Here is a 27,832-nt window from a genome sequence, read left to right as displayed (position 1 = left end):
CAGGACAAATAGAGAGGGTGAATGTACACAACAGGGACACAGTGATAAAACCTAATGGCATTAGATACACTTTCAATTTCTGATCTTTTATATTAGGTAGGTTACAGAGACCATACCTAAACAGTTTTAGAGGCAAAAGAAAGTGCAGCTTTAATAACCAAAATAAATTAACAAAAACATATAAAGAGCACCTTAAAGCGGAGCTCCACCCAAAAGGGGAAGTTCCGCTTTAAGGACTGCTCCCCCGCTCCCCATTAAGGATTGGCAGCTTTGGGGGGGGGAGCAGGTACCCAAATTTGACAGGTACCTGCTCCCACTTCCGGTCCGATCGCCTAGGCGTCCTCCCTCCCTCCCTGTAGTCTTTTGGGACATGTGACAGGTCCCAGAAGACTACAGGACCATTCATGAAGAGCAGCGCTACTCGCAAATACGCAGTGGGTACCCGGCTGTGAAGCCGCAAGCTGCACAGCCGGGTACCTACACTGAAGATGCCGGCCTCCTGGAATACAGGACGGCCGGTGAAACGGGCTGCGGGGGACACACTGTGGGACTGAGGGACAGGTAAGTGGCTGTTTTTTAAAAGTCAGCAGCTACAGTTTTTGTAGCTGCTGACTTTTATTTTTTGACAGGGTGAGTAGAACTCCGCTTTAAGCTAATGATCAGCGCAGAAAAGGTTTTGCTTGTCTTCCATTGTATGTTGACTAGATAATGAATTTGTCTACAGTATTTTGTGTAATGCACACTAGTGGCTTAGCATCATGATTGTGAACTGTTTTTAAAACATTATTTTTATTAACACATCTTTTGGTGGCCTTTAGATCCTCCTGGGTGGCCAAGAATCACAGAGTGCCGATCATCTCAGCTGGAAACCTTTACTTGCCACTGGACCTATGGAGATTTTCATAACTTAACCGGCTTGTTAATGCTGCAGTATATAAAACCGTTAAGTACCTCTTTCATATTCTTCTATATAGGAAAGGATTGCACAACTTAAAACCAATGAAATTGTTTAAAGATATAATTCCGTCCTCGTTGTATTCAAGCTATGCAGAATGTATGCATTAATCTGTTCTTTTAACCTAAATATTCCCATTTTTGATAATCTGATTCATTTAATTTTCTTAATAACATTATTTAGGTAGAATTTTGTATCATTAAATGCTGACATGCCATGTATACTACCTATTAACATGGCATAGCCAAAAAGCTTGTCCTTTAACATAATAACATTAATAAATACACGCTTCTGTTTTCAGTACTAAATCTCACAGACTTATTAGAAGGCAAAGAGGGTCATAACCATTAGAGTGTGTCTCCATATTAACTAGTAAACGTGGCATAGCTGAGCTTTCAAAGAGTGTCACTGAAAAGGGGAAGGGGCAGATCAGCAGTTGCAGGTATAGGGGAACAATACTTATTGGATCAGGTAGTTGTATCTTCCTAAAAACACCGAAAGACATGAAATTATAACTAGTTCAGATCACTGTCTTCTCATGTCTTTGAATACCTTAAGTGTCAAGGGTTAGCCACCCTAGGATCGTGACATCTGAAAACCCTGTTGCCCAATCTGTGTTGTCTGTGTTTCCATGAAGTGATCAGCAAAGACATGGATCCCAAACATGATGTGTGTTTTTATTTATTTTTGCAATTTTTTTGGTGAATGAGTAGGGGTACAATGTACCCTCTACTCGTTCACATGGGGGGCAGGATCAGGGGGCTCCCTTGTTAAAGGGGAAGAAGCCCTTGTCCCCATCATCAAAGCACACCCCATGTTGAGGGAATGTGGCCTGGTATGGTTCAGGAGGGGGCTTGATGCTCGGATAAGGGTCTGGATTGAATTTGCAGGGGGGACCCCCACGGCATTTTTTTCCCTATTTTTAATTGTGGCATGGGGTTGCCCTCAAAATCCATACCAGACCTAAGGGTCTGGTATGGATTTGGGGGGGGGGGGGGCTTGCTTTTTTTTTTTTTTTTGGCGTGGCTGTTTTCTTAAATTTCAATTGTCAGTAATTTTTTTAATGGGGGGTGGGGGCTTGCTTTTTTTTTTTTGGCGTGGCTGTTTTCTTTTCTTAAATTTCAATTGTCAGTAATTTTTTTGTTTACATTCAGCTGTCAGTAGGGACCCACACTTACAGCAGATGAGCCATTGGCTGGTTGTTAGGGACGCAAGCGGCCAGCTTGCCACAAAAACTAAAAAACTCTAGGAAAAAACGCTCATATGAACGTTTTTTTTTTATCCAGCGTTTTTCCAGCTCTTACTGCGCATGGAGCCTTAGATGCTGGGTCCTACCTAGTAATTCTCTGTTGTCTCTTACTAAGAAACTCATGATCCTTATAGCTTGCAGTAGACTATGGACCTGTGCAAATGAGCTAGTTTTCACATCAGAACTGTTTATTTTTCCATGCAAGTAAATAGGAATTTCAAAACCAACTTAAGCACTTGACCTCCAGAAGATTTACCCCCCTTCGTGACCAGGCCATTTTTTGCGATTGGGCACTGCGTTACTTACTGATAATTGCACGGTAATGCAAGGTTGTACCCAAATAAAATTTGTCATTTTTTTCCCACAAATAGAACTTTCTAAAAGAAACAGCTTTTTAAAATGTTTTGCGCTATAAACCAAAAAAGACCAACAATTTTGAAGGAAATAAACATATTTTTTACTTTCTGCTATAAAAGATATCCAATAAAATTTTTTTCAAAAATGTAATTTTTTCATAAATGTCCAGTATGTATTCTGCTATATATTTTTGTTAAAAAAAAATCCCAATAAGCGTATATTGATTGGTTTGCAAAAAAGTTATAGTGTCTACAAATTATGGTATATATACTGGAGGTTTTTTTTTATACTAGTAATGGCAGTGATCAGTGACTTATAGCGGGACTGCAATGTTGCTGTGGACAATCGAACACTAACTGACACTTTTGACACTTTGTGGAAACCAGTGACACTAATACAGTGATTAGTGCTAAAAATATGCACTGACACTGTACTGATGACACTGGCTAGGAAGGGGCTAAACATCTAGGGCAATCAAAGGGTTAACTGTGTGACTAGCTAGTGTTTTTAACGTAAACTGTGTGCTGCTTTTACTAAGGGAAGGGATGGATCTTATTCCCTGCTTTGAAGAGGCACACGATCCATCACTTCCCCCCTGTCAGAACAGAGCTCTGCCTTGTTTACATAGGCAGAGCTCCATACTGTGTCTCTGCCCGATGATCTGTGGGTGCTGGCAGACATCCGTTGGCCGGCACCCGCAGATCAGTTTCTGCAGTGAATAATCACAGCCGAAGCAACCCGTTGGCAGTGTGCATGCGCGTCCCCTAGGCGGAAGTGATATATATCCATGATTTTGCACAGGAGTGCTGCCCTGTAGCAGTATATCTGATATAGGGTGGTCTTTAAGTGGTTTTAAAGTAGGTTGATGTAGTTTAGGAGGAGGTCAAATTCAGGTGAAAAGGAGGTCAGTTGCAGGTCAAATGCATTTAAAAGCCAGCTGCATTTGCTGATCTACAAAATCCACAATTTCTTGACACATGTCTCCGTGATAAGAAGTGTTTATAATTAGGCTACAGAGAGACCTTCGATGGTGAGTTGAGAATCATTGGTCTGCAAACTTGGAATTAAATCCAGAGCACCAAGATACCAATAACTTGGCCTGAAAAAAAACAAAACCCGGGGCAGAAGAACTAAGTACATTTCTCTGTAAAATGTTCAAGTTTAATCAATAGACTTTACTCATAGATAATATATTTTGATACACCTTAACACTCCTAATGTTATAAAACTATATTTATGTTTGTTTGATTTTCTATGAAATAACTTATCATGTGTGTCCTCTTCGCAGAGGCCTGAATTGGACTGATTGCCCTGACCCAGTATCTGCTGGTGAAAATGGATGCTATTTCAGTAAGAACTACACATCGATGCAGGTTCTTTATCATGTTCGCCTTGTCAGTGACAATGTCACCTATTATGAATACAGCTTCACCATTGATGAAATTGGTAAGCAGTTGTTTTTCTATAAACTGAAATTTCGAATGAACTTAATTTATCCTTCATCTAAAGCTTATGAATTGAGGGCATGCATAAACATGAGGCACCTAGAGATGCCATCACATTCAACTTCTTTTAGGGTACTTGATGCCTCCAGGGTGTCTTATTGTGTAAACAGCAATTTCAGCTTCCCTGGCCCTCAGACTCCACCTGTCAACCCTCACGACTGGATCACAACTATGATGGATGGGCTCAGGTATGAATAATATGTATGGTGTCTCCAAGCTTAGCAGACATAGGATCATGGTATCTAGAGAGACTTGCACAGGCATTTAGCTATCAGTTTATATGCTCCATATTTACTGCAGGTACACTTTGAATAGAATATGTACTCCAAAATCATCCAAAATGTACAGCACATGTTCAGGTCATGTATGTGCTGTAAGGATGTCCAAATACACTCTATTTCCAAAAGTATTGGGACGCCTGCCTTTACACGCACATGAACTTTAATGGCATCCCAGTCTTAGTCTGTAGGGTTCAATATTGAGTTGGTCCATCCTTTGCAGCTATAACAGCTTCAACTCTTCTGGGAAGGCCGTCCACAAGGTTTAGGAGTGTGTCTATGGGAATGTTTGACCATTCTTTCAGAAGCGGATTTGTGAGGTCAGGCACTGATGTCGGATGAGAAGGCCTGGCTCACAGTCTCCTCTCTAATTCATCCCAAAGGTGTTCTATCGGGTTGAGGTTAGGGCTCTGTGCAGGTCGGTCAAGTTTCTCAACCCCATCCATGCCTTTATGGACCTTGATTTGTGCAATGGTGTGCAGTCTTGTGGGAACAGGAAAGAGCTTTCCCCAAACTGTTCCCACAAAGTTGGGAGCATGACATTGTCCAAAATGTCTTCTTATGCTGACACCTTAAGTGTTCCATTCACTGGAACTAAGGGCCAAGCCAAGCCCCTGAAAAACAACCCCACACCATAATCCCCCCTCCACCAAACTTTACACTTAGCACAATGCAGTCAGGCAAGTACCATTCTCCTGGCAACTGCCAAACCCAGACATGTCCATCGGATCGCCAGAGAAGCGTGATTTGTCACTCCAGAGAACACGGCTCCACTGCTCTAGAGTCTAGTGGCAGCATGCTTTATGCCACTGCATCTGACACTTTGCATTGCACTTGGTGATGTAAGGCTTGGATGCAGCTTCTTGGCTATGGAAACCCATTCCATGAAGCTCTCTATGCACTGCTGTTGTGCTAATCTAAAGGCTGCACAAAGTTTGAAGGTCTTTAGCTATTGACTTTGCAGACAGTTGGTGACTTCTGCACACTGTGTGCTTCAGCATGCGCTGACACCGCTCTATCACTTTATGTGGCCTACCACTTCGTGGCTGAGTTGCTATTGCTCCCAGTTGCTTCCACTTTGTTATAATACCACTAACTGTTGAATGTGGAATATTTAATAGCAAGGAAATTTCACGGATGGACATATTGCACAGGTGGCAACCTATCACGGTACCACGCTTGAATTCACTGAGCTCCTGACCCATTCTTTCACAAATGTTTGCAGAAGCAGTCTGCACACCTGGGTACTTGATTTTATACACCTGTGGCCATGGAGGTGATTGGAAAACCTGAATCCGATGATTTGGAGGGGTGGCCCAATACGTTTGGCAATATAGTGTATATTGCACTAAACATTTGTGTACCTGAATATTCACCAAAAGTGCATCATATTGTGGTATATCACTTAGTGTTGCCATGCTAATATTGACAACTCCAAAAGTTGCCAAACATTTTTGTTAACTATGGCATCCTTAGCATCCCTGTCAAATGGCTTTCTTCTGTTTTTACTGCAGATCATATACAAGCTTTATGCACGGCAGCATCTATCTGCTGAAAAGTGAAAACTTAACCCATTCACTTTGGAAGGAATGCATGTCTGTTTTGCCATCTAAAAATATTAAATCAGACGGGCCCGGACATGTGCTGGCTTAAGCAGGGGGACACGTCTGGCACTGCAGGATCTGAGTCCCTGGCGGCGTAGTGTGTTACTGATGGTAGCCTTTGTTACGTTGGTCCCAGCTCTCTGCAGGTCATTCACTAGGTCCCCCCGTGTGGTCCTGGGATTTTTGCTCACTGTTCTTGTGATCATTTTGACCCCACGGGGTGAGATCTTGCGTGGAGCCCCAGATCGAGGGAGATTATCAGTGGTCTTGTATGTCTTCCATTTTCTAATTATTGCTCCCACAGTTGATTTGTTCACACCAAACTGCTTGCCTATTGCAGATTCAGTCTTCCCAGCCTGGTGCAGGTCTACAATTTTTTTTCTGGTGTCCTTCAACAGCTCTTTGGTCTTCACCATAGTGGAGTTTGGAGTGTGACTGTTTGAGGTTGTGGACAGGTGTCTTTTATACTGATAACAAGTTCAAACAGGTGCCATTGATACAGGTAATGAGTGCAGGACAGAGGAGGCTCTTAAAGAAGAAGGTACAGGTCTGTGAGAGCCAGAAATCTTGCTTGTTTGTAGGTGACCAAATACTTATTTTCCACCATAATTTGCAAATAAATTCTTTCCAAATCAGCCAATGTGATTGTCTGGATTTTTGTTCTCATTTTGTCTCTCATAGTTCAGGTCTACCTATGATGCCAATTACAGGCCTCTCTCATCTTTTTAAGTGGGAGAACTTGCACAATTGGTGGCTGACTAAATACTTTTTTGCCCCACTGTATTCTCTTTGAAAAAAGCCCTGGTTATAACCTTTGGCAGTTTTTTTTTCTTCTTTTCCCATCTGTGTCCCACTGGGGAGATTTACTTTCACGTCCTGTCCCACAGTGAAAAGAAGAAGTGAAAGGAAATCCCTGCAAGTTACAGGAATTCTTTGTGGCCTCCAAATCACCAGAACTAGTGTCCCCATTGAAAGATTTCTCCTTCATTATTTTTCTGGGAACAACCCAAAACGTGGGATTATCTTTTACTTTCACTTTTGGTGATACAGGACAAATAGAGTGGGTGAACCTAATGGGGGCACAGACAGCAATACAAACCTTATAGCTGTTATAATCCATGCCCACGATATCCAAAACTAAAAAAAAAATTGCCTTTAGTTATATTTTATTATTGACTTTTTCTTTCAAAAATGTCCTAACTCTTTCTTTCTTTGGTTATTCTTTTTTTTAGAACTAAGCTCTATGGCAGTTAGCACCAAAGGACCTTTGCAGAGGTACATAAAGAGGACATGTAAGTTTGCTAATATACTTTATTTTATGTGTTTTCACATCACTTTCTATTTCTTACACCATCCTAATGTTCAATTTAAAAAACGGCATCCAAGAGGTGCTGGGACTTAGACATGAGTTTCTACAAAGTAATTTGAGGGCAAAAACATTTTAAGTACCCATTGGCTTAGGTAAGGCTGATCACAACAGACAAGGCTACCCTCCAGTGGGTACTCCAGCAGGTCACTCAACAAAAACATGCATACATGGAAGGAGAACCAGAGCAAAAGATAAGAGTTTCAATTCATTTATTGATATGTTGCTAGAAAACAGCCAACATGTTTTGGGTGTCAAAGGTACCAACCCCCCACCTTTCATCAGGGCTTCAGTTAAAAGGGAGAACCTTGAATGGACTCAAAGTAAGCTTTTCCTGTTTAAATCTATGCAGGGAAGCTCATTGCTGCATTAGAAAATGACTGGCCAGAAGCATCTGGAGTCAAAATTCTGATTGCAGATGCTGCTGGCCATGAATTTTCTAATCCAGAAATCAGCTTCCCTACACATATTTAACCACTTCAGCTCTGGAAGATTTTACCCCCTTCATGACCAGGCCATTTTTTGCTATTTGGCACTGCGTTATTTTAACTGGCAATTGTGCGGTCATGCAATACTAAATACAAATTAATTTTATATAATTTTTTTCACACAAATGCAGGGGGGGGGGGGGGGAACTATACTTTTGTATCCAATCAAAAAAATCGAATTTCTTCATAAATTTAGTCCAAAATGTATTCTGCTACATATCTCTGTTAAAAAAAACAATAAGTGTATATTCTTTACTCTGTAGAAAAGTTAGCACCCACAAACTATAGAATATGTATCTGAAAAGTGATCAATCCTGATGTACTGATGGATTATCTCATTTCTTATGGCCCTTAAATTGCCAGGACAGTACAATTACCCCCCAAATTATCCCTTTTGGAAAGTAGACAATCTGAGAAGCATGGAAAGTTTTTTGAAGATTTAATTTTTTGGAAAATAAAGAAATTAAATACTTTATTTTATAATATATATTTTTTTACATATCATCACCAGCACAGTACAGCATCATGATATAAAAGGTGTGGCGGTGATCAGGGACACTGACTGATGACAGCATGTTAAAAAACAAGTAAATAAATAATTGTCAAATAATTTTTATTCAGTATTTGAAAATGTTTTTTATGTTTATATTTTTTTTTTAAATAAATCATTTTTTAAATAATTTCATCAGAGTAATTCAATGTTATCATAGTAACATTGTACTACTCTGGATGGTGATCAGGGTTTTTTATTTTTTGAAACTCTGATCTTATGCTTTGAACTGTCACGAATGGGTTAAGTTCATGACAGCTGTGAATACTAGTGATCTGTGATTGGCTATAGCTAATCACATGGCGCAGGGTGCTGTGATTGGCCCAGGTACCATGTGATATCCAATCATGGCTCACTAGTAAAGGTAGCACAGCTTTTATGAATCTTTGTTGACGTTGTGATCATGTGATTGCTTAGCGATCATGTGATCACCGGGCCCCATGTACCAGGATCTTCATTTCGCTGTGTCACTGCATGACACTGTGTGGACCGGGTCACCGGGTGGGGGTGGGGATAGGGATGTTGTGTGTGCGCCTAAGGGGCACCCCTCTGAGCCTGTAAAGGCAAAATTACGTATGGCTACATCGTTTTGCCTGTCCATAAATTTTGGAACTGCCTCATTCTTTCAATATTCTAGACAGGCAGCCCCATCTGTTGAGAAACATGGGAACTAACTCTGAATAGATTCATTTTTGCGCCAAGTGAAGAAGCAGAGGTTTCTGAGCGTGAACCTTTGTATTATCAAATGAGTGAATCCTGGGTGAAAAGTTTAATAGATTTACTCTTTATGGTTTGCATATAAGTGTCAGGTGCTTCCATACACTTGTGCTTGGAGTTCCTCAGCATTCTGCTGAGCCAAATTGGGAGAGGTATCTAGAAGAATGACAGTGGCAGCATCAACACAAACACGATGCACACCACATTATTTTAAGTATGTAGGAAAGTAAGGCCCGGAGCGATAAAAAAAAAAAAAAAATAGCGGAAGGCAGACATGACAGTGTGAAGAGGGGGTACAAGCCTGGAAGAGGTTAATAGGAGGCTGTTTGCATTTGAAGCAAGAGGCTTTCCTGATTGGGGGGTGGTGTTTGGCTGGGTAGGGTCCTGGGCCAGCTTGAGGAGGGGTGGTTTAGACCAGGTGTCCATTAGAAATCAGAGGACAACGAAGACAGCCTCCCACCCAACCTCCCTGTGTTTGTCATTTTGATGCTGGCAATTGTTGCTTTAGCTGATGTCATGGCAGCTGGGCAGTTGTTGGTCTTTGGAGGTGGTAAAAGTTTAGGCTAAGAAAATGGTTGCAGTTGAACACAGGCACAATTTTAGATTTTTCAGGTATTGACCAAAACATATTCAAGGTATAGTTATACAATGGATATGGGCTGAAAGTGCACAATTTCAGGTTTAATTTGAGGGTATGTACAGTGGGGATCGAAAGTTTGGGCACCCCAGCTAAAAATTTGTATTAATGTGCATAAAGAAGCCAAGGAAAGATGGAAAAATCCCCAAAAGGCATCAAATTACAGATTAGACATTCTTATAATATGTCAACAAAAGTTAGATTTTATTTCCATCATTTACACTTTCAAAATAACAGAAAACAAAAAAATGGTGTCTGCAAAAGTTTGGGCACCCTGCAGAATTTATAGCATGCACTGCCCCCTTTGCCAAGCTGAGACCTGCCAGTGTCATGGATTGTTCTCAATCATCGTCTGGGAAGACCAGGTGATGTCAATCTCAAAGGTTTTAAATGCCCAGACTCATCTGACCTTGCCCCAACAATCAGCAACATGGGTTCTTCTAAGCAGTTGTCTAGAAAACTGAAACTGAAAATAGTTGACGCTCACAAAGCTAAGCTGGAGAAGGCTATAAGAAGATAGCAAAGCGTTTTCAGATGTCAATATCCTCTGTTCGGAATGTAATTAAGAAATGGCAGTCATCAGGAACAGTGGAAGTTAAAGCAAGATCTGGAAGACCAAGAAAAATATCAGACAGAACAGCTCGCAGGATTGTGAGAAAAACAATTCAAAACCCACGTTTGACTGCACAATCCCTTCAGAAAGATCTGGCAGACAATGGAGTTGTGGTACACTATTCCACTATAAAGAGATACTTGTACAAATATGGTCTTCATGGAAGAGTCATCAGAAGAAAACCTCTTCTATGTCCTCACCACAAAAATCATCGTTTGAACTTTGCAAATGAACATATAGACAAGCCTGATGCATTTTGGAAACAAGTTCTGTGGACCGATGAGGTTAAAATTGAACTTTTTGGCCGGAATGAGCAAAGGTACGTTTGGAGAAGAAGGGGCACAGAATTTAATGAAAAGAACCTCTGTCCAACTGTGAAGCATGGGGTTGGATCAATCATGCTTTGGGGTTGTGTTGCAGCCAGTGGCACAGGGAACATCTCACGAGTAGAAGGAAAAATGGATTCAATAAAATTTCAGCAAATTTTGGATGGTTCCTTGATGCCATCTGTGAAAAAGCTGAAGTTAAAGAGAGGATGGCTTCTACAAATGGATAATGATCCTAAACACACCTCAAAATCCACGGGGGATTACATCAAGAGGTGTAAACTGAAGGTTTTGCCATGGCCTTCACAATCTCCTGACCTCAACATCATTGAAAACTATGGATAGACCTTAAAAGAGCAGTGCGTGACAGACAGCCCAGAAATCTCAAAGAACTGGAAGACTTTTGTAAGGAAGAATGGGCAAAGAAACCTCAAACAAGAATTGAAAGACTCTTGGCTGGCTACAAAAAGCTTTTACAAGCTGTGATACTTGCCAAAGGGGGCAGTACAAGATATTAACTCTGCAGGGTGCCCAAACTTTTGCAGACGCCATTTTTTTGTTTTCGGTTATTTTGAAAGTGTAAATGATGGAAATAAAATCTAACTTTTGTTGACATATTATAAGAATGTCTAATCTGTAATGTGATGCCTTTTGGAGATTTTTCCATCTTTCCTTGGCTTCTTTATGCACATTAATACAAATGTTTAGCTGGGGTGCCCAAACTTTCGATCCCCACTGTACATCCAAATTGGAGGAAAGGTTTAGGAATTACAGCTCTTAAGCGTAGCCTACCCCCCTTTTTAAAGGGACCAAAAGTAATTGGACAAATGAATATAATCATAAATAAAATGTTCATTTTGAATATTATGTTGAGAATTCTTTACTGGCAATGACTGCCTGAAGTCTGGAACCCATGGACATTACCAAAGACTGGGTTTCCTCCTTTCTGATGCTTTGCCAGCCTTTCCATGCTTATATGTATTTATAATTGTACTTGACGTGTTTTCTGGATATCATCCACTTCATCACTTCATCAGGAGCTAATATGAAGACACGACTAAGAAAAACAACAGTAATTTTATTAACACAACAGTTTTTACATAATAAACAAATCATGTCCATCATCACCTTGCCAATTTGGCTATCTGAGAACCACATGCATGTGAGCTTTGCTGTAAACCACTAGAGACTCAGGAAGGGAAAAAATGGGACCCAACCAACAACCAGGAGCAGCCAAAACCCCGACCCTCACATAGCTGGTATCACTGAAATTGGTTATTATTATTATTATACAGGATTTATAGCACTTTACAATATAAAGGGAGACAATACAGCAGTGATACAGTTCAATACAAGAGGGTTAGGAGGGCCCTGCTCCTTGGAGCTTACAATCTAAGAGGGAGGGGCTGGTGGTACAAAAGGTAATAACTGTGGGGGATGAACTGATAGGAGGAATAGAAGATTCTGTTGTTAGCTGAAGGCTTCCCTGAAGAGAGAGGTTTTCAGAGATCGCCTAAAAGTGGGTAGAGTAGGCAATAGTCGGATAGATTGGGGTAGAGAGTTACAGAGGATGGGGGAAGCTCTGGAGAAGTCCTAGAGACAAGCATGGGAGGAGGAGGCTAGAGAGCAGGAGGTCGTGCGAGGAGTGGAGAGGACAGTTTGGGTGATATTTGGAGAAAAGATTGGTGATGTAATTTGGGGGGAGTTACAAATGGCTTTATATATTATTGTTAATGTTTTGAGTTTTATTCGTTGGGCAATGGGAAGCCAGTGGAGGGATTGGCAGAGAGGGGTGGCTGATACAGAACGGTTAGTAAGGTGGATGAGTCTGGCAGCAGCATTAATGATAGACTGAAGAGGGGATAGCCTGCGATTAGGTAGGCCAATGAGGAGGGAGTTACAATAGTCAAGGCGCGATATAACCAGGGAATGAATAAGTTGCTTAGTGGTTTCTGAGGTTAAGAACGGGCGTATCTTGGAGATGTTGCGGAGGTGAAGTCTACAAGATTTGGACAGTGATTGGATTTGGGACTGAAAGGACAGATGGGAGTCTAGGATTACAGCTAGCACCCTGGCTTGAGGGCAGGGACTGATGATTGTGTTATTGATCTTGATGGAGAATTCAGGGGAGGGGGCACGAGCTGGGGGAATAGTATGAGCTCCGTTTTAGAAAGATTGAGTTTGAGGAAGTGGAGTGACATTTATGCTGATATGTCACTTAGTAGGTTAGTAATGTGAGAGGAGACTGAAGGGGTGAGGTGTGGAAAGATAGATTTGTGTGTCATCAGCATAGAGATGTTACTTGAAGCCATGGGAGTTTATCAAGCGACCAAGGGAGGAGGTGTAGATGGAGAAGAGAAGGGGTCCAAGGGCAGAACCTTGAGGGACCCCTACAAAAAGAGGAAGTGAAGAGGAGGAGGCAGCGTTATAGGTAACACTGAAGGAGCGCTGCAATAGGTAGGAGGAGAACCAGGAGAGAGCAGAGTCTCAGAGGCCAAGAGAGTGGAGTTTGTTGAGGAGGAGGGGATGGTCAACAGTATCAAAAGCCGCAGAGAGGTCAAGTAGTAAGAGTACCGAGTAGTGCCCATTGGTTTTAGCAGTTAGCAAATCATTAGTGAGTTTTAGTAGGGCAGTTTCAGCGGTTCTTTAAGCAGTCTTAACCTTTTCACTGCCAGAGCCATTTTTGCGTTTTTTTGCATACATGTTTAAAAAATCATTTTAGGCCCAAAGATTGCATAAACTCCCAAAACATTATATATTTTCTGAAAGCAGACACCCTAGAGAATAAAATTGTGGTAGTTGCAATTTTTTTATGTCACACAAGATTACCACAAAAGTCTAGGAAACGCAAACTTTCAGTAACAAAAAAACAAAGTAAAGTTAATAAAGTTAATTTTAGGGCACACAAATGCAATAACCCAATTTTTAATAAGATATAAAAGATGAGGTTGTACTGAGTAAAGAGATACTCAACATGTCAAACCTTTAATTTGTGTGTGCCTGTGAAATGGCGACAAACTTCAGTACCATATATTTTCCTGACAGTGAAAAACCACTACGCAGTTTAAGAGTAAGGTGCTTCTCCTCCAACAATTTCATTGAGTGGCCCCGTGTCTTCTTACACTGCCTGAGAATGGATAGTTTATTTCCTATGCTAGAATCACCATTAAGGTATTTGTATATTGCTATCATATCTCCTCTCAAGCATTGCTTCTCCAGGGAAAAAAGTTTATATTTCAATATATTTATTAAGGATTTTTATAAAACATTATACAGAAAAACAGAAAACGCAACCCACCAACATGACGAGTTGCAGAACATCAAGCAATAAAACAGTACATTCAAGTACAATGTGTAGCAACACAACAACAAAATCGACCAATAAAGCGTAATGAGGAATTTGGGGAGAAACGTTTAAATGCCCCCTATAGGTCATTAAATGTCATTAAATTGGTGTTACAGTTCTGTACTTTAACATGCATTGCAGTATCCCGCAACAGAATTTCCATTTTACTGCAATATAATAGTCTAAATCTGACTGTTTAGGCATAGTAAACATTTATGGCTTAGCATCATTTGATTGTCATATATACAAAATAAAAATGTAAACTATACGTTTATAAACTTATCCTTTTAACTCTCTTATAGATCCTCCTGGGTGGCCACAAATCACAGAGTGTCGATCCCCCCAGCAGGAAACCTTTACCTGCCACTGGACTTATGGGGAACTTCATAACCTAACTGGCCTGATAAAGCTGCAATATAAAAAAGGGTAAAGTACATTTTTCTTCAATAACAAAACATTATGTACTGTATGGAATGGACATATAAAAAAATCTAATGAACAAAGGTCTGCACCAAATGGACTGAAGGTTCTCCATCTAAGCTGCAGTCATACAGTGACAAAATGTCTTAAAAATATATAAAGAATTGTGACTGTGCTATGACAGCTAAACTACATTGAGTATGTTTACAAATAAATAAAATGTGATGTAGTGATGCTTGCATAATATTACATAAACATCAATCCATCGTGGTTGAACAATTTGAATAAACTGGATACAAAGTGTTCATAATACCTAAATAAATTCTAATGAATTAATATAGGTGTCATCAATTACTTCACAATCAAAGTGAACTGATATCAAAGTGGTCCAAAAAACATGTGTAAAGTTCATAGGATTCCAAATGTAACGTAATCCAACACCACAGAATGAAAATCTATGCTTAATGTGAATTCCATGCATTAATCGGTGCTCTCAGAACTCTCATCTCCAACGCATGTAAAAGTGCGTGTTTGATGAGACATCTCCACAGCTGATCATTATCTCCTTTGGCCATTAGGGGCTATCCACTCCTCCTCCCTTATGGTAGATGTTAAAGTAGCCTTAAGGATCCACCATTTCACTGAATAACAGTTGCCTCACCCAAGAGGGAATATTCCTCATATAGTGTAGTAGATGAATAAAACTTCCAATATTTATTAATATTGCACTTACATTCAAAATAAAAGTACAGTAATTTGTTTTACAGATAAGAATTTGCAGCTTGTACTTCCTTTATCTGCCTTCGCTTACGCCCGACGCGTTGTGTCACGATCACGTGACTTCATCAGGGAACAATAAATATGTATATAAGTGCTTGCAAAAAACATCTAGGTAAATAATATGTGCAAAAAAATGTAGGATGTCAATAAATATATGAGTGAATCAACTAGTGTAAAAAAAATATCAAAATGTTCTGATTACCAAAATATATTTCGTTCTGAGTACAAAAAAAAAACAAAATCAGATCAAAAATGTGTGTTCTCCATGTATGTGTGTACCATCAAATCAACATTTCCATTAATATCCCTCCAACATTTTTTAAATGTATTTATTTATAACTAATTTAAACTTTTTAAAATTAATTAATTTATAAGTTATATGTTAAAAAAAAGTTGGGATATTTAATGGAAATATTGATTTTAGTGTACATATATACATAGTGAACACATTTTTATTTGATCTGGGTTTTTTTTCATATTTTGGTACTCAGATCATTTTGATATTTTTTTAAGCTGGTTTATTTACTCATATATTTATTGACATCGTAGATTTTTTTTGTGCACATATTATTTACATAGATATTTATTGCAAGCACTATACATATTTGTTATAGTTTAACTGTCATAGCACAGTCACAGTTCTTTATATATATAAAAAATCTGGCTTTCAGACTGGTCCACTCTCATTGCTGCTGTTCTGTGTAGGAAGGTATTGCACAGTGTTACTTAAAGCAGAACTACACTGTATCTGAGCAGCCCAATCAAAAATGCTATTTATTTCATGTTTAATATTCGGAGCAACCCCCCCCCCCCCAAACAACCAACCATCCATGCTTTATTTTGATTAGAAATCACTTTGAAAACCATCCCCTAGCATTTCTGGTCATGGCTATCTTGAGTAGGGGCAGTTGTTCAGTGAAACAGTAGATCCTTAAGGCTACTTTAACATCTGTCTGCATGCCTGAGCTAAGGACAGATGGTAGTGGAATCCATCTGTCCTTAGCTCAGCATGCAAACAGATGTGTGTGCTTAGCTCAAAAAAACCCTCCTCCCCTCCTGAAGACGCCTGGGATGTATGACATAATTTTCCTAGGCCTTGATACCAGGAAGTAACTACAAATGTAAAAATAAAATTAAAACAAGTAAATATGATATACTTTCAATCGATTTACTAATTCTGGCAGCATAAGGATTAAAAATAGTCAATGTTGGTTGAAAGAGTAAAGTTCCGCTTTATTATCACTGAACTGATCAGGAATATACATACCCTGGCTACTTTATTAGGTACACCTAGCTAGTGCCAAGAAAATATCCCCCACACCATTATACCCACCACCAGGCTGAACCACTGATACAAAGCAGGATGGATCCATGCTTTCATGTTGTTTACGCAAAAATACTGACTTTACCATCTGAATGTTGCAGCTAAAATCGAATGTCCATTTTCCTCTGACCTGTTCAATTGCTTGGTAACACAAATTGCTAATCAGCCAATCACATGGCAGCAACTCAATGCATTTAGACATCTAGACGTGGTGAGGACAAATTGCTGAAGTTCAAAGCAATCATCAGAATGAGGAAGAAAAGGGATTTAAGTAACTTTGAATGTGGCATGGTTGTTGGTCCCAGACAGGCTGGTCTGAGTATTTCAAAAACTGCTGATCTACTGAGATTTTCACACACAATCATCTCTAGGGTTTACAGAGAATGGTCCAAAAGAGAGAAAATCTCCAGTGAGCGGCATGAAAATGCCTTGTTGATGTCAGAGGAGAACGGACAGCCTGGTTCGAGATGATAGAAAGGCAACAGTAACTCAAATAACCACTTGTTACAACCAAGGTATGCAGAATACCATCTCTGAATACACAACATGCATAATGCTATCATGTCAATATGGACAAAAATCTCTGAGGAATGTTTCCAACATCTTGTTGAATCTATGCAACAAAGAATTAAGGCAGTTCTGAAGGTAAAAGGGGGTCCAACCCGATACTAGCAAGGTGTACCTAATAAAGTGGCCGGTGAATGTATGCTTGCTTGACTTTCTGTAACATACCTTACTATGTACATTTTCTCTTATTAGAGATTTGGATTGGGCTGACTGCCCTGACATGGTGTCGGCTGGTGAAAACACATGCTATTTCAGTAAGAACTACACAGCGGTTTGGGTGACATATCAAGTCCGTCTCGTCTTTGACAATGAGACATTTGATGACTATCACTTCAGTGTCGATGACATTGGTAAGTTGTTTTCTTATGAACTAAAATTCATAATGAGCTTGTGGTAATTATAACTCTTATACAGTCATTTATGTTTACACTTTTAGTTAAAGATGGACTCCAAATTCAGCCAAAAGTAGGATGCTGTAAGGACATTCTAATATATTAAATATCTGTGTACCATTTTAGAACTACCTGAATATAAATTAGATGCCCTGAGAAAGAAGGGGCAGCACAGTGGCTAAATGGTTAGTACTTGCGCCTGGCAGCACTAGGGTCGTTGGTTCGAATCCCAGCCACAGCACCTCCTGCCTGGAGTTTGCATGTTCTCCTTGTGCCTGCATGGGTTTCCTCCTACGTGCCAAAGACATGCTGGTAGGTTAATTGGATCCTGTCTACATTGGTCCTAGTATGTAGGAATTTGAGTTCGGGATCTTAGATTGTACTCTCCTTGAGTGTTAGGGACTGATGTGAATGTACAATATATATGTAAAGCGCTGCATACATTGACAGTGCTATATAAGTACCTGAAATAAATAAAGGAAAGAAGCTTTGTGAACTATGGCATCAGCTTTTGGCTTCTTCTTGTTTGTGCTGTAGTTTTTATACTTGTTCAGCATCATCTATTGACTGAAGGGAAAATGCCTAGCCCATTCTTTTTGGAAGGAATGCATGGCATGCATTGTTTAGTATATACAATATATTATATGACCAGCCAGCAGGCTGCAGCTGTCACTGTTGATTTCAATGGGGGTTATTTACTAAAACTGGAGCGTGAAAAATCTGGTGCATGGAAACCAGTCAGCTTCCAGGTTGTATTACCAAAGCTTAACTGAACAAGCTGAAGTTAAAAGCTGATTGATTTCTACGCACAGCTGCGCCAGATTCTGAATGCACCAATTTTAGTAAATCTCCCCCAATGTGTAAAAAAAGTTACTTAAATAATATGTATGTGTAAAATAGCAAAAATATATTTTCACATTGTAATATACTAATCAACGTATTAAATAAAAACACTAGCAAGGTATTTATTAACCAAAGTCATTATTGTCAAGTTAATCAGCACTTATTCCTTCTGTTGCACTACATTGTAGCATGTTGGAAAGAAAACATTTCATGTATTGGCTACATATTGGAATAAATGGCAAAACGCGTATGAATGTGCGCATGAGTAGGAATTCCACAAAGTTAGATTTCTGCTGTCATTGCACCATGTCATCTATTTGTATTCTGATTTGTAACATTTTACAATTTTGTTTATTAAGTGCGTCCGGACCCTCCCATGGCTTTGAGCTGGACATCTCTCAACGTCAGCGTAACCCATTTATACATGGACATTGAGCTAAACTGGCAGCCTCCAGCCACAGCTGATGTTAAACGTGGATGGCTCACACTTGACTATGAAGTACATATAAAACTGGCCAGTGCAGCAAAATGGAAGACGGTAAAGATATATTGATCATGTTCACAGGCAGGCAGAATTCAAGATAGATTAGAGATGACTAGGGAAGTCCAAGCCAAAAAGAAACATATACAGTATAGTATGTTCCAAGGGGAATTAAATATTTGATAAAATGTTTTAAAAAAAATGTGCCAGAACTATCACTATATAATGTACACTACAAAGCCAAACGGTTGTGGACGCCTGACAATTACTCCTGTCTACAGTATATGGCCTTGCGTATGTCCATACCCCTTCAAATAATAGTGTTCACATGTTTCCAGTGAAGGGTAGTAATAATGCCACAGCATACAAGGACATTTTAGACAATCATCTGACAAAAGTTTGGGGAGGTCCTTTTCTTTTCCGGCTTGAATGTTTCCCTGTACACAAAGCCACATCCAAAAAGACATGGTTTGATATGGAGTAACACTAGTGACCTGCACAGAGCCCTGACCTCAACCCTACTGGACACCATTGGGATGAATTCAAATGCTGGTTGTTAGCCATATTTTCTTGTCTAGCACCAGAACCTGACCTTACAAATGCTACAGTATTTTAGTCAAATTTCCATCAGACATTGTTCAAAATCTCATGGATGGCCTTCCAAGAAGAGTGGAGGAAACAAAAAAGAGGGGCACAACTCCATATTAATGCCCATGGTTTTAGAATGGCCTGTCCAACAAGCTTATATAAGTATATTAGTCAGAGGCCTACAAACCTTTGGACCTGTAGTGTATATGTTGTTAAAGAGGAACTGAACGTTTGAAGCTGTGCCCAAAAACAGGTCGACAGAAGTCAAAAGAATAGTCTGCAGTATTTGCAGTCCTTTCCCTGCAGCTGATCTTTTCTTTCCCCATTACTGACCTACTATGCTTTGTTTTGCACTGTGTTTTGCTTCCTTGTGTCAGAGCCCCCAGCAAGGAGAACAGTGACCTGCACAGTAGTGCCATCACCAAGTCACACTCCAAATCTCCTGAGACTAGCTGTCAGAGACAGCAATGCTTCGCACTGCAGATATACAGTTATGAGACTGTAAACATGGGAGTGCCTAGGCACACTCACATACCAGGATGTGCACTGTTATTTTTCAAAAAGAATTGCAAAGGTACATTTTTCAGGATACTGCTTAGGCACAATTAATATTTATAAATGTTCACTACAGCAAAACAAACCTTCACTTTTTGAATTCAGTTCAGCTTTAAAGCTGAACCACAGCCTACAAGTGCAAGTACCTGAATCTCTCTTGATATTGGCCTCCTATTATCCCCTGTAGAGTGACAATCATTCAGAGAGAGGAAGGTCCCACGTTAGAAGCCAATCTGACTCCGTTACCTGTACTAAGCGTTGACATGCTGACAGAAAGGAGAGCATACATATTAACTGTAAATGTAAATATGGCTGCCTCATGCCCATAATTAAAGGATAAAATCACCTTCCATAAAAAATAGTGAAAGCGCATTTTTTTGCAGGTAAAAAAAATGTGCATTTATTATTTTTTGTGTAAGGAGCCTGTAAAGCATTGCACCAGCCATAAGCAGATCTCTGATGCCATGCAGGTCTCCTGCACGCTGTCAGTGTATCTGCTTGCTTGTACATCCCACACGGGCAAGCTGATACTTGCTGACAGGAAGACTGAATGAACTACCACAGCGCTCACAATGCCATAGTAGTTCATTGAGGACTATAAGCTGTCGGCTGCTAAGGCTGTCAGAACTTGTAGTGTGTTGATTCACAGAGAACTGTAAATGAATGACGCAGCCGTGTGGGCAGAGCAGCGCTGTTTTTGAAAAGTGACAGTTAGTACGGGGAACTTCTCCCCATACTTCTGTCAAAGCGGGTGGCTGCAGGATCGAGAACATGTTGCTAACAACGGGTGGAACATGTATCATTTTCCCAAAGGTGAACTAATCCTTTAATTACACATAGAATATTTTTAAAACTTTAAAGTGGAATTCTAGTCATCATCTAGAGTGCTGTGAAAAAGTTTTTTCCCCCTTCCTGATTTTTTATTTTGTTGCATATTTGTCACACTTAAATGATTCAGATCATCAAATAAATGTTGATATTACACAAAGATAACCCAAGTTAATGCAAAATGCATTATTTCATTTATTAAGGGAAAAAGGTTGTCCAAACCTGCCTGGCCCTATGTGAAAAAATAATTACCCCCCTTGCTAAATAATGAATGAATTGTGATTAACAAATGTTTTTGGAAAGCTGAGGTAAATTTCACTTGCCACACCCATGCCCATTATTGCCAGACCTGTTGAATGAAGAAATCACTTAAATAGAAGCTGCCTGACAAAGTGAAGCACGCTAAAAGATCTAAAAAAGCAACACATCATTCCGCCATCTAAAGTAATTCCAAAACAGATGAGAAACAAAGTAATTGACATGCATCAGTCAATGCCATTTCTAAGGTTTTGGGACTCTAGCGAACCATGGTGAGAGCCATTATCCACAAATAGAGAAAGCTTAGAACAGTAGTGAACCTTCCCAGGAGTGGCCAGTCTATTAAAATTACTCCAAGAACACAACAACGACTCATCCAGGAGGTCATAAAAGAAAATGGCGTCCATGGGAGAGTTCCAAGGTGAAAGCCAGTGCTGACCAAAAAGAACACAAATGCTCCTCTCACATTTGCCAAAAAACATCTTGGTTATCTCCATGACTTGTTCAAATATTCTGTGGACTGATGAGACAAAAGTTGAACTTTTTGGAAGGTATGCATCCCTTTACATCTGGCATACATCTAACACAATCAAATAAAATATCCACGCTATGGACTAATTCCCAGGTGTATATTAAAGCAGCCGCTGACACACAACCCTATGGGGACATAAATATGAAAACAACAGATTTTTGGTGTGGCGCTACAAAACACCTTCCCCTTATTCAAAAGGAGAAGTGTTTTGTAGTGCCACACCAAAAATCTGTTGTAAAATTAACACAGCATTTCAAAAAAAGAACATCATAGCAACAGTCAAACACAATGGTTGTAGTGTGATGGTCTGGGGCTGCTTTGCAGCTTCAGGACCTGGACGACTTGCCATAACTGATGGAACCATGAATTCTGCGCTCTACCAGAAAATCCTGAAGGAGAATGTCCGGATATCAGTTTGTGACCTCAAGCACTTGGGTTATGCAGCAGGACAATGATCTGAAACACACCACCAAGTCCACCTCTGAATGGTGCAAAAAAAGCCAAAATTAAGTTTTGGAGTGGCCTAGTCAAAGTCTGGACTTAAATCTGAGATGCTGTGGCATGACCTTAAACAGGCCATTCATGCTTGAACACCTTGCTGTGTCGCTGAGTTAAAACTATTCTGCAAAGAAGAATGGGCCAAAATTCCTTCACAATGATGTGAAAAACTCATTGCCAGTTACCACAAACTCTTGATTGCAGTTGTTGCTGCCAAGGGTGGCACAACCAGTTATTAGGTTTAGGGGGCAATTACTTTTTCACATACGGCCAGGAAGGTTTGGAAAGCTTTTTTGCCATAATAAATTAAATCATTTAAAAGCTGCATTTTGTGTTTACTCGGGTTACTCGGGTTATCTTTGTGTAACAGTAAAATTTGTTTGATGATCTGAATAATTTAAGTGTGACAAATATACAAAAAAGAAAAAATATCAGGAATAGGCTGAATACGTTTTCACAGCACTGTAACTAACACTAAACCTACTTCCTTCAGCACTCTAAAGCTATTCTATCTAACCCTGTAAAGAAAAGATCGCTATACTTACCTATTCTGAAGCTGCTCCGGTCAGTCCAAGGCTGAGCTGTCAGAGGTTGCTTCTGTGTGCAGGACAATTGATGCCCATAGTAAGTCTCTGGGTGACATCATCGCCAAGGTTTTTCTCAGCCGTTGTTGGCTTTCTTTCCTGCACAGATGCTGCTACTGGAGATCGGACAAGAGTGGCTTCAGAATAGGTAAGTATAGCGATCTTTCCTGTACAGGATTAGATAGAATAGCTAAAGAAATGGGATTGGGAGTAGTTTTAGCCTTAGTTAGGTAATGACTGGAATGCTACTTTAAAACATATTGGTAATATTGTTTACATTTTTATTGAGAAATACTTTAACAAAGAATAATGATGACCGTGATCTTGTTTAAATATTTAAAGATGTATGGATAGTGGAGCGAGCGCTGATATTGGTATCAGTAATAAGCAGCTGAACACACTGAAGGGTACACCAAAAAAAACCTCAAATGAATCAATATAAAATAGTGCAGCGCTAAATAAATGATTGATGTCATCTACCAAACGCATGTATATAATAGATGCGTTTTGTGCCACAAATAATACTGAAGAATATTACTCAGAAAATGAGCATATAAAATAAAAATGAAGTAAAATGCAATCCATAAGAAACGTATCGTCATGATGAGTATGTTGATATAAAATGTCCAAAATTATTTAAACTTCTTAAAACTGATGCAATCTTCAAAAAACTTCTATATAGTCCCAGAATACTGATTCCACTTGATAGAGTGTGTAGATAAACATATAGAATGCACACTCACCAGAAGCGCTAATGAAAAGCGCATTGTATCATAAGTTCCTGAACATGCCCCGGTCCTTCGGGTGTAATCAGGTGTGTAGCCAGGGATTGGATGATCTTCCCAATGGTACTGGTTGTTGATAGCCAGTGCCAATAATCAAGCTTTTCCGGGGTGCTGGGATATTCACTGAAGATGGTACATTCACTGAAGATGGTACTGAGGGATTTAAAGTGCTCAATACAGAGCAAACATTAGGAATATCCCATAGTGTAGTATTTTAAAAGATGCTTTATTATTGGTGCCTAAAATATGATATAGAAAAACATACAGCACTGCAATATGAGATAACAGATGCTGCAATATAAATCACATAAATGTGCATGAAACTGACCAGCTGGAAAAATGTGGTGGCCGTCGGATCCCCGGCTTGACGTCAACGGCTAACAAAAGGGCTCCTCCTTAACGCGTTTCGAACACAACGTTCGTTGTCAAAAGGGGTATGCATACAGCCCTTTTGTTAGCCGTCTATTATATACATGCGTTTGGTAGACGACATCAATCATTTATTTAGCGCTGAACTATTTTATATTATTTAAATATTTAATACATTGGGCCACGTAAGAGAATACACCTAGAAGAATCATGTAGTCCATTTGAGTGTAATAAAGTCAATGAGGACTTTTTACTAAAACTGGAGAGTGCAAAATCTGGTGTAGCTCTGCATAGAAACCAATCAGCTTCCAGGTTTTATTGCTAAAGCTTGACTGAACAAGCTGAAGTTAGAAGATGATTGGCCATCATGCACATGTGCACCAGATTCTGAGTGCACCAGGTTTAGTAAATCTCCCCCAATATGTTAATTTCATTGTTTTATCTTAAAAGCTAATTCCACAAAATAATGTCTCTTTATTATTTGCTTCTTCTAGTATGATTCTGTGAAAACCACATATTTATCGATCTATGGCCTATTGATGGAGAATGAGTACTGGGTGAAAATCCGCTGCAAGCGGAAAGAAGGTTATATGTTCTCAGAATTCAGTGAAGTGCTAATAATCCAACTTCCAATGAGATGTAAGTATCAGGAATTAACACTGACTGGGGGCCAACCACTCACTAATAAGTCCTTATTAGATTACAAACACACATGAAAATGAATGGGTGATAGTCAAAGGCAAGGAAAAAAAAAGGAAAACACCAGCATTACCATTACTACTACCATGACCCCTTGCAGTCTTTGCGAATTTCAAGCTTGACACCTTACTTCTACCATTGCTTCCCATTTGACCTCATCTTTTGCCGGAATAATGTTGTGTCTTTACGACATGGCTGGCTGCATTTCTTTTTTCTTCTTCCTTTCCCTTTCTTTTGTGCACACTGTTTTTAAAGATAAGCTTTCTAATGAGAATACAAATTGTCTGGCAGTCACTGACCCCACATATTAAAGCCAGAGGGTTGGCATTACAGTCAGACAACTAACATCTATAACACCTGCTATCAATGACCTGGAATCCAATCCAGAATCCAAAGGTATCGCTTGTGCAAATGCCAACTAAATGCCTAGAGGAACTTGGACTCATCAATTTATCAAATTCTAAACTTTCAAAACCTGAAATAACAGTCCTCTCCAAAGGCCTCACATTCTGGCCAACCACCAAATTGGATAATTTGCAAATATTGTCAGATATGGAGGAATTCTTCAGGAGACTTAGGCTCAAAGAATATTTTCATAGTAATGAAAGGAATCCAATGACAATGGAATGCGACAAAAAGGAAAAGAATAGCAATTCACACCTCCACAAGGACAGAACCCCAAACTGAACACCTATATTGACAGCTTCAGACTGCGAGTTACATTCCTGATGTCCACCCAGCAAAAGAAAATGTTACACAATCTGTCACCACTGGAGTAAAGGGCTATAATTGATCTACACAATAATTAGGCTATCAACATCAAACCAGTGAATAAAGGGGGAGCAGTTGTTGTGATAGATACAAATACATACAAGAGGGCCAGAGGCAGCTGGCAAATGGCACTTACTATAAAAAACTGGATTATGGTCTGACCCAGGATTTTACTGAGCAATTAAAAGGTCTCATTAAAACACTACCAACCCACCTACATTCAGAGCTTATCAGCGCGATACTGGATAATCCAGAAATTGGGAACTTCTGCATGCTGCCCAAGATCCACAGGCCAGGAAATCCAGGCAGACCCATCATAACAGGTATGAACACACTTCCCGAACAAATCTCAGGTCTTGTAGAAAAAATTTAAAAACTGTTAGTCATGAATACTGCTAGTATCCTGCAAGACACAACTGATTTTCTGAACAAGATCAACAACATTTACCACCAAATACACTTCTAGTCAGTATGGATGCAGAATCTCTGTACAGTAATATCCCTCACAAGGATGGGTCAGCCGCATGTCAAAGATCCTTATCATCCTCACCAAACGTTAAGGATGTTACACAGCTCATTGAATTCATTCTTACACACAACTAATTCGCTTTCAATAATAACATCTATCTTCATTGTATGGGTACTGCTATGGGAAGTAAAATGGCACCCCAGTATGAAATTTTATTTATGGCTGACCTGGAGGAAAAATTCCTGAACAGCATACAATAAAAGCCATACAGATACTATCGCTATATCGATTATATTTTCACCATATGGACAGAAGGTGAAGAAAATTTAAAACTTTTTTTACTCATTGTAAAGTGACAAATATTTCTGCGCCAATAAAAAACTACAAATTCTAAACTGCCTCTGTGCAATGTGAAAAACACAAATAATACCAAATATACATAAACAGCGCAAAAATAGACCTCTAAATAAAATAAAACTTTTTTACATAAAGTGAATAATCCTATTAAATTTATCATAAACCATAAATTAATAGTGGATGTCCCCAATAATAATAAACACCAAAAGTCCGTGTATGATGAAAATAGAAATTTCCAAAAATTCTTCAAATGTAAAGAAGCTTCCACCTTCCACCCGTGCAAACCAACATCAAATGCACTCACCAGATATTGGTGAATGAGAAGCCTTTAGGGATTTTAAAGGGATCCTAAACCCTCTTTAGCATCCACTCTATGGAATTCTTCACCCTCAGAATAGGCTCCACCGTTCAACCGGGAGAGAAAAACCTCAAATAGTGTAATATTGCCAATCAACGATATAATTAAAAACAAAGATTAAGGGCACTCACATGTCAGCAGCTTTAAAAAACACATGTATTGTTTTTAATTATATTGTTGATTGGCAATATTACACTATTTGAGGTTTTTCTCTCCCGGCTGAACGGTGGAGCCTATTCTGAGGGTGAAGAATTCCATAGAGTGGATGCTAAAGAGGGTTTAGGATCCCTTTAAAATCCCTAAAGGCTTCTCATTCACCAAATATCTGTTGAGTGCATTTGATGTTGGTTTGCACGGGTGGAAAGTGGAAGCTTCTTTACATTTGAAGAATTTTTGGAAATTTCTATTTTCATCATACACGTACTTTTGGTGTTTATTATTATTGGGGACATTCACTATTAATTTATGGTTTATGATAAATTTACTAGGATTATTCACTTTATGTAAAAAAGTTTTATTTAGAGGTCTATTTTTGCGCTGTTTATGTATATTTGGTATTTTTTACTCATTGATCAACAACTTTCACCCTTCAATCACACTAAAAATTGATTATTCAAACACACATGTCAACTTCCTGGACTCTACAATACACATCTGAGATGACAAGTTGCAAACCTCAATATACAGGAAATCCACTGACAGATGTAACTATCTCCATAGTTCCAGTTTTCACCCCCAACACAGTAAATGGGCCTTTGTGCACAGGCAGGCCATCTGATACCACCAAATATGCTCAGACCCGGAAGAAAGAGATAAACATCTCAGGATACTAGCAGACCCCTTCCATAAGAAGGGTTACAAGAACAAAACCCATCAATATCGGCATAAACACAGCCTTGAAAATCCAAAGAGTAAATCTGCTTCAATACAAAAAGACCGTGTATCTCTAGTAACCACATATAATCCAACACTAGAAGGGATAAGAAAGATCTTCAAAGATTTACAACCCATCATTATAGAAGATGAAACCCTAAAAGAAATATTCCAGCAACCCCCAATACTGGCTTTCAGACAACCACCCAGCTTCAGACATAAACTAACCAACAGGAAACTTCATTCTGATCATGAAGTCACATATAATGAAGCAAACCCTGCAATAAAAAATGATGCAAACTGTACTACCAAATCAATTCATCTAAAAGTGTCACACACACAAAAGGGACCTTTACTATCACTGGATCATACAGCTGCACCTCCAGTAATGTTGTATAATAAATGTAGCAAAGGATCTTATGTTGGTGATAAAGGAGAGAAGTTACAAACAAGGATGAATTTGCACAGACACACCATCAAGGAACATAAGGAAGATATTTTCTACACACA

General features: G+C 39.3%; 1 protein-coding gene across 1 annotated transcript in view; it reads left to right on the top strand.

Moving 5' to 3' along the window:
• The window catches only part of GHR (growth hormone receptor), a 535,090-nt gene that overhangs the window by 493,450 nt on the left and 13,808 nt on the right, over positions 1 to 27,832 (top strand). Inside the window, exons 9-15 of the mRNA XM_089687808.1 lie at positions 819 to 942; positions 3,850 to 4,007; positions 7,181 to 7,240; positions 14,294 to 14,417; positions 17,275 to 17,432; positions 18,677 to 18,855; positions 24,290 to 24,434. Of these exons, the coding sequence (XP_089543934.1) occupies positions 819 to 942; positions 3,850 to 4,007; positions 7,181 to 7,240; positions 14,294 to 14,417; positions 17,275 to 17,432; positions 18,677 to 18,855; positions 24,290 to 24,434 (948 nt within the window). The remainder of the gene's footprint in view (positions 1 to 818; positions 943 to 3,849; positions 4,008 to 7,180; positions 7,241 to 14,293; positions 14,418 to 17,274; positions 17,433 to 18,676; positions 18,856 to 24,289; positions 24,435 to 27,832) is intronic.

The sequence above is a fragment of the Staurois parvus genome, unplaced genomic scaffold, assembly GCF_062004578.1.
Source record: "Staurois parvus isolate SC_StPar_1 unplaced genomic scaffold, SC_StPar_1.0 ptg000438l, whole genome shotgun sequence".
Lineage (NCBI taxonomy): Eukaryota > Metazoa > Chordata > Amphibia > Anura > Ranidae > Staurois > Staurois parvus.
This window is presented reverse-complemented; position numbering and strand designations above follow the sequence as displayed.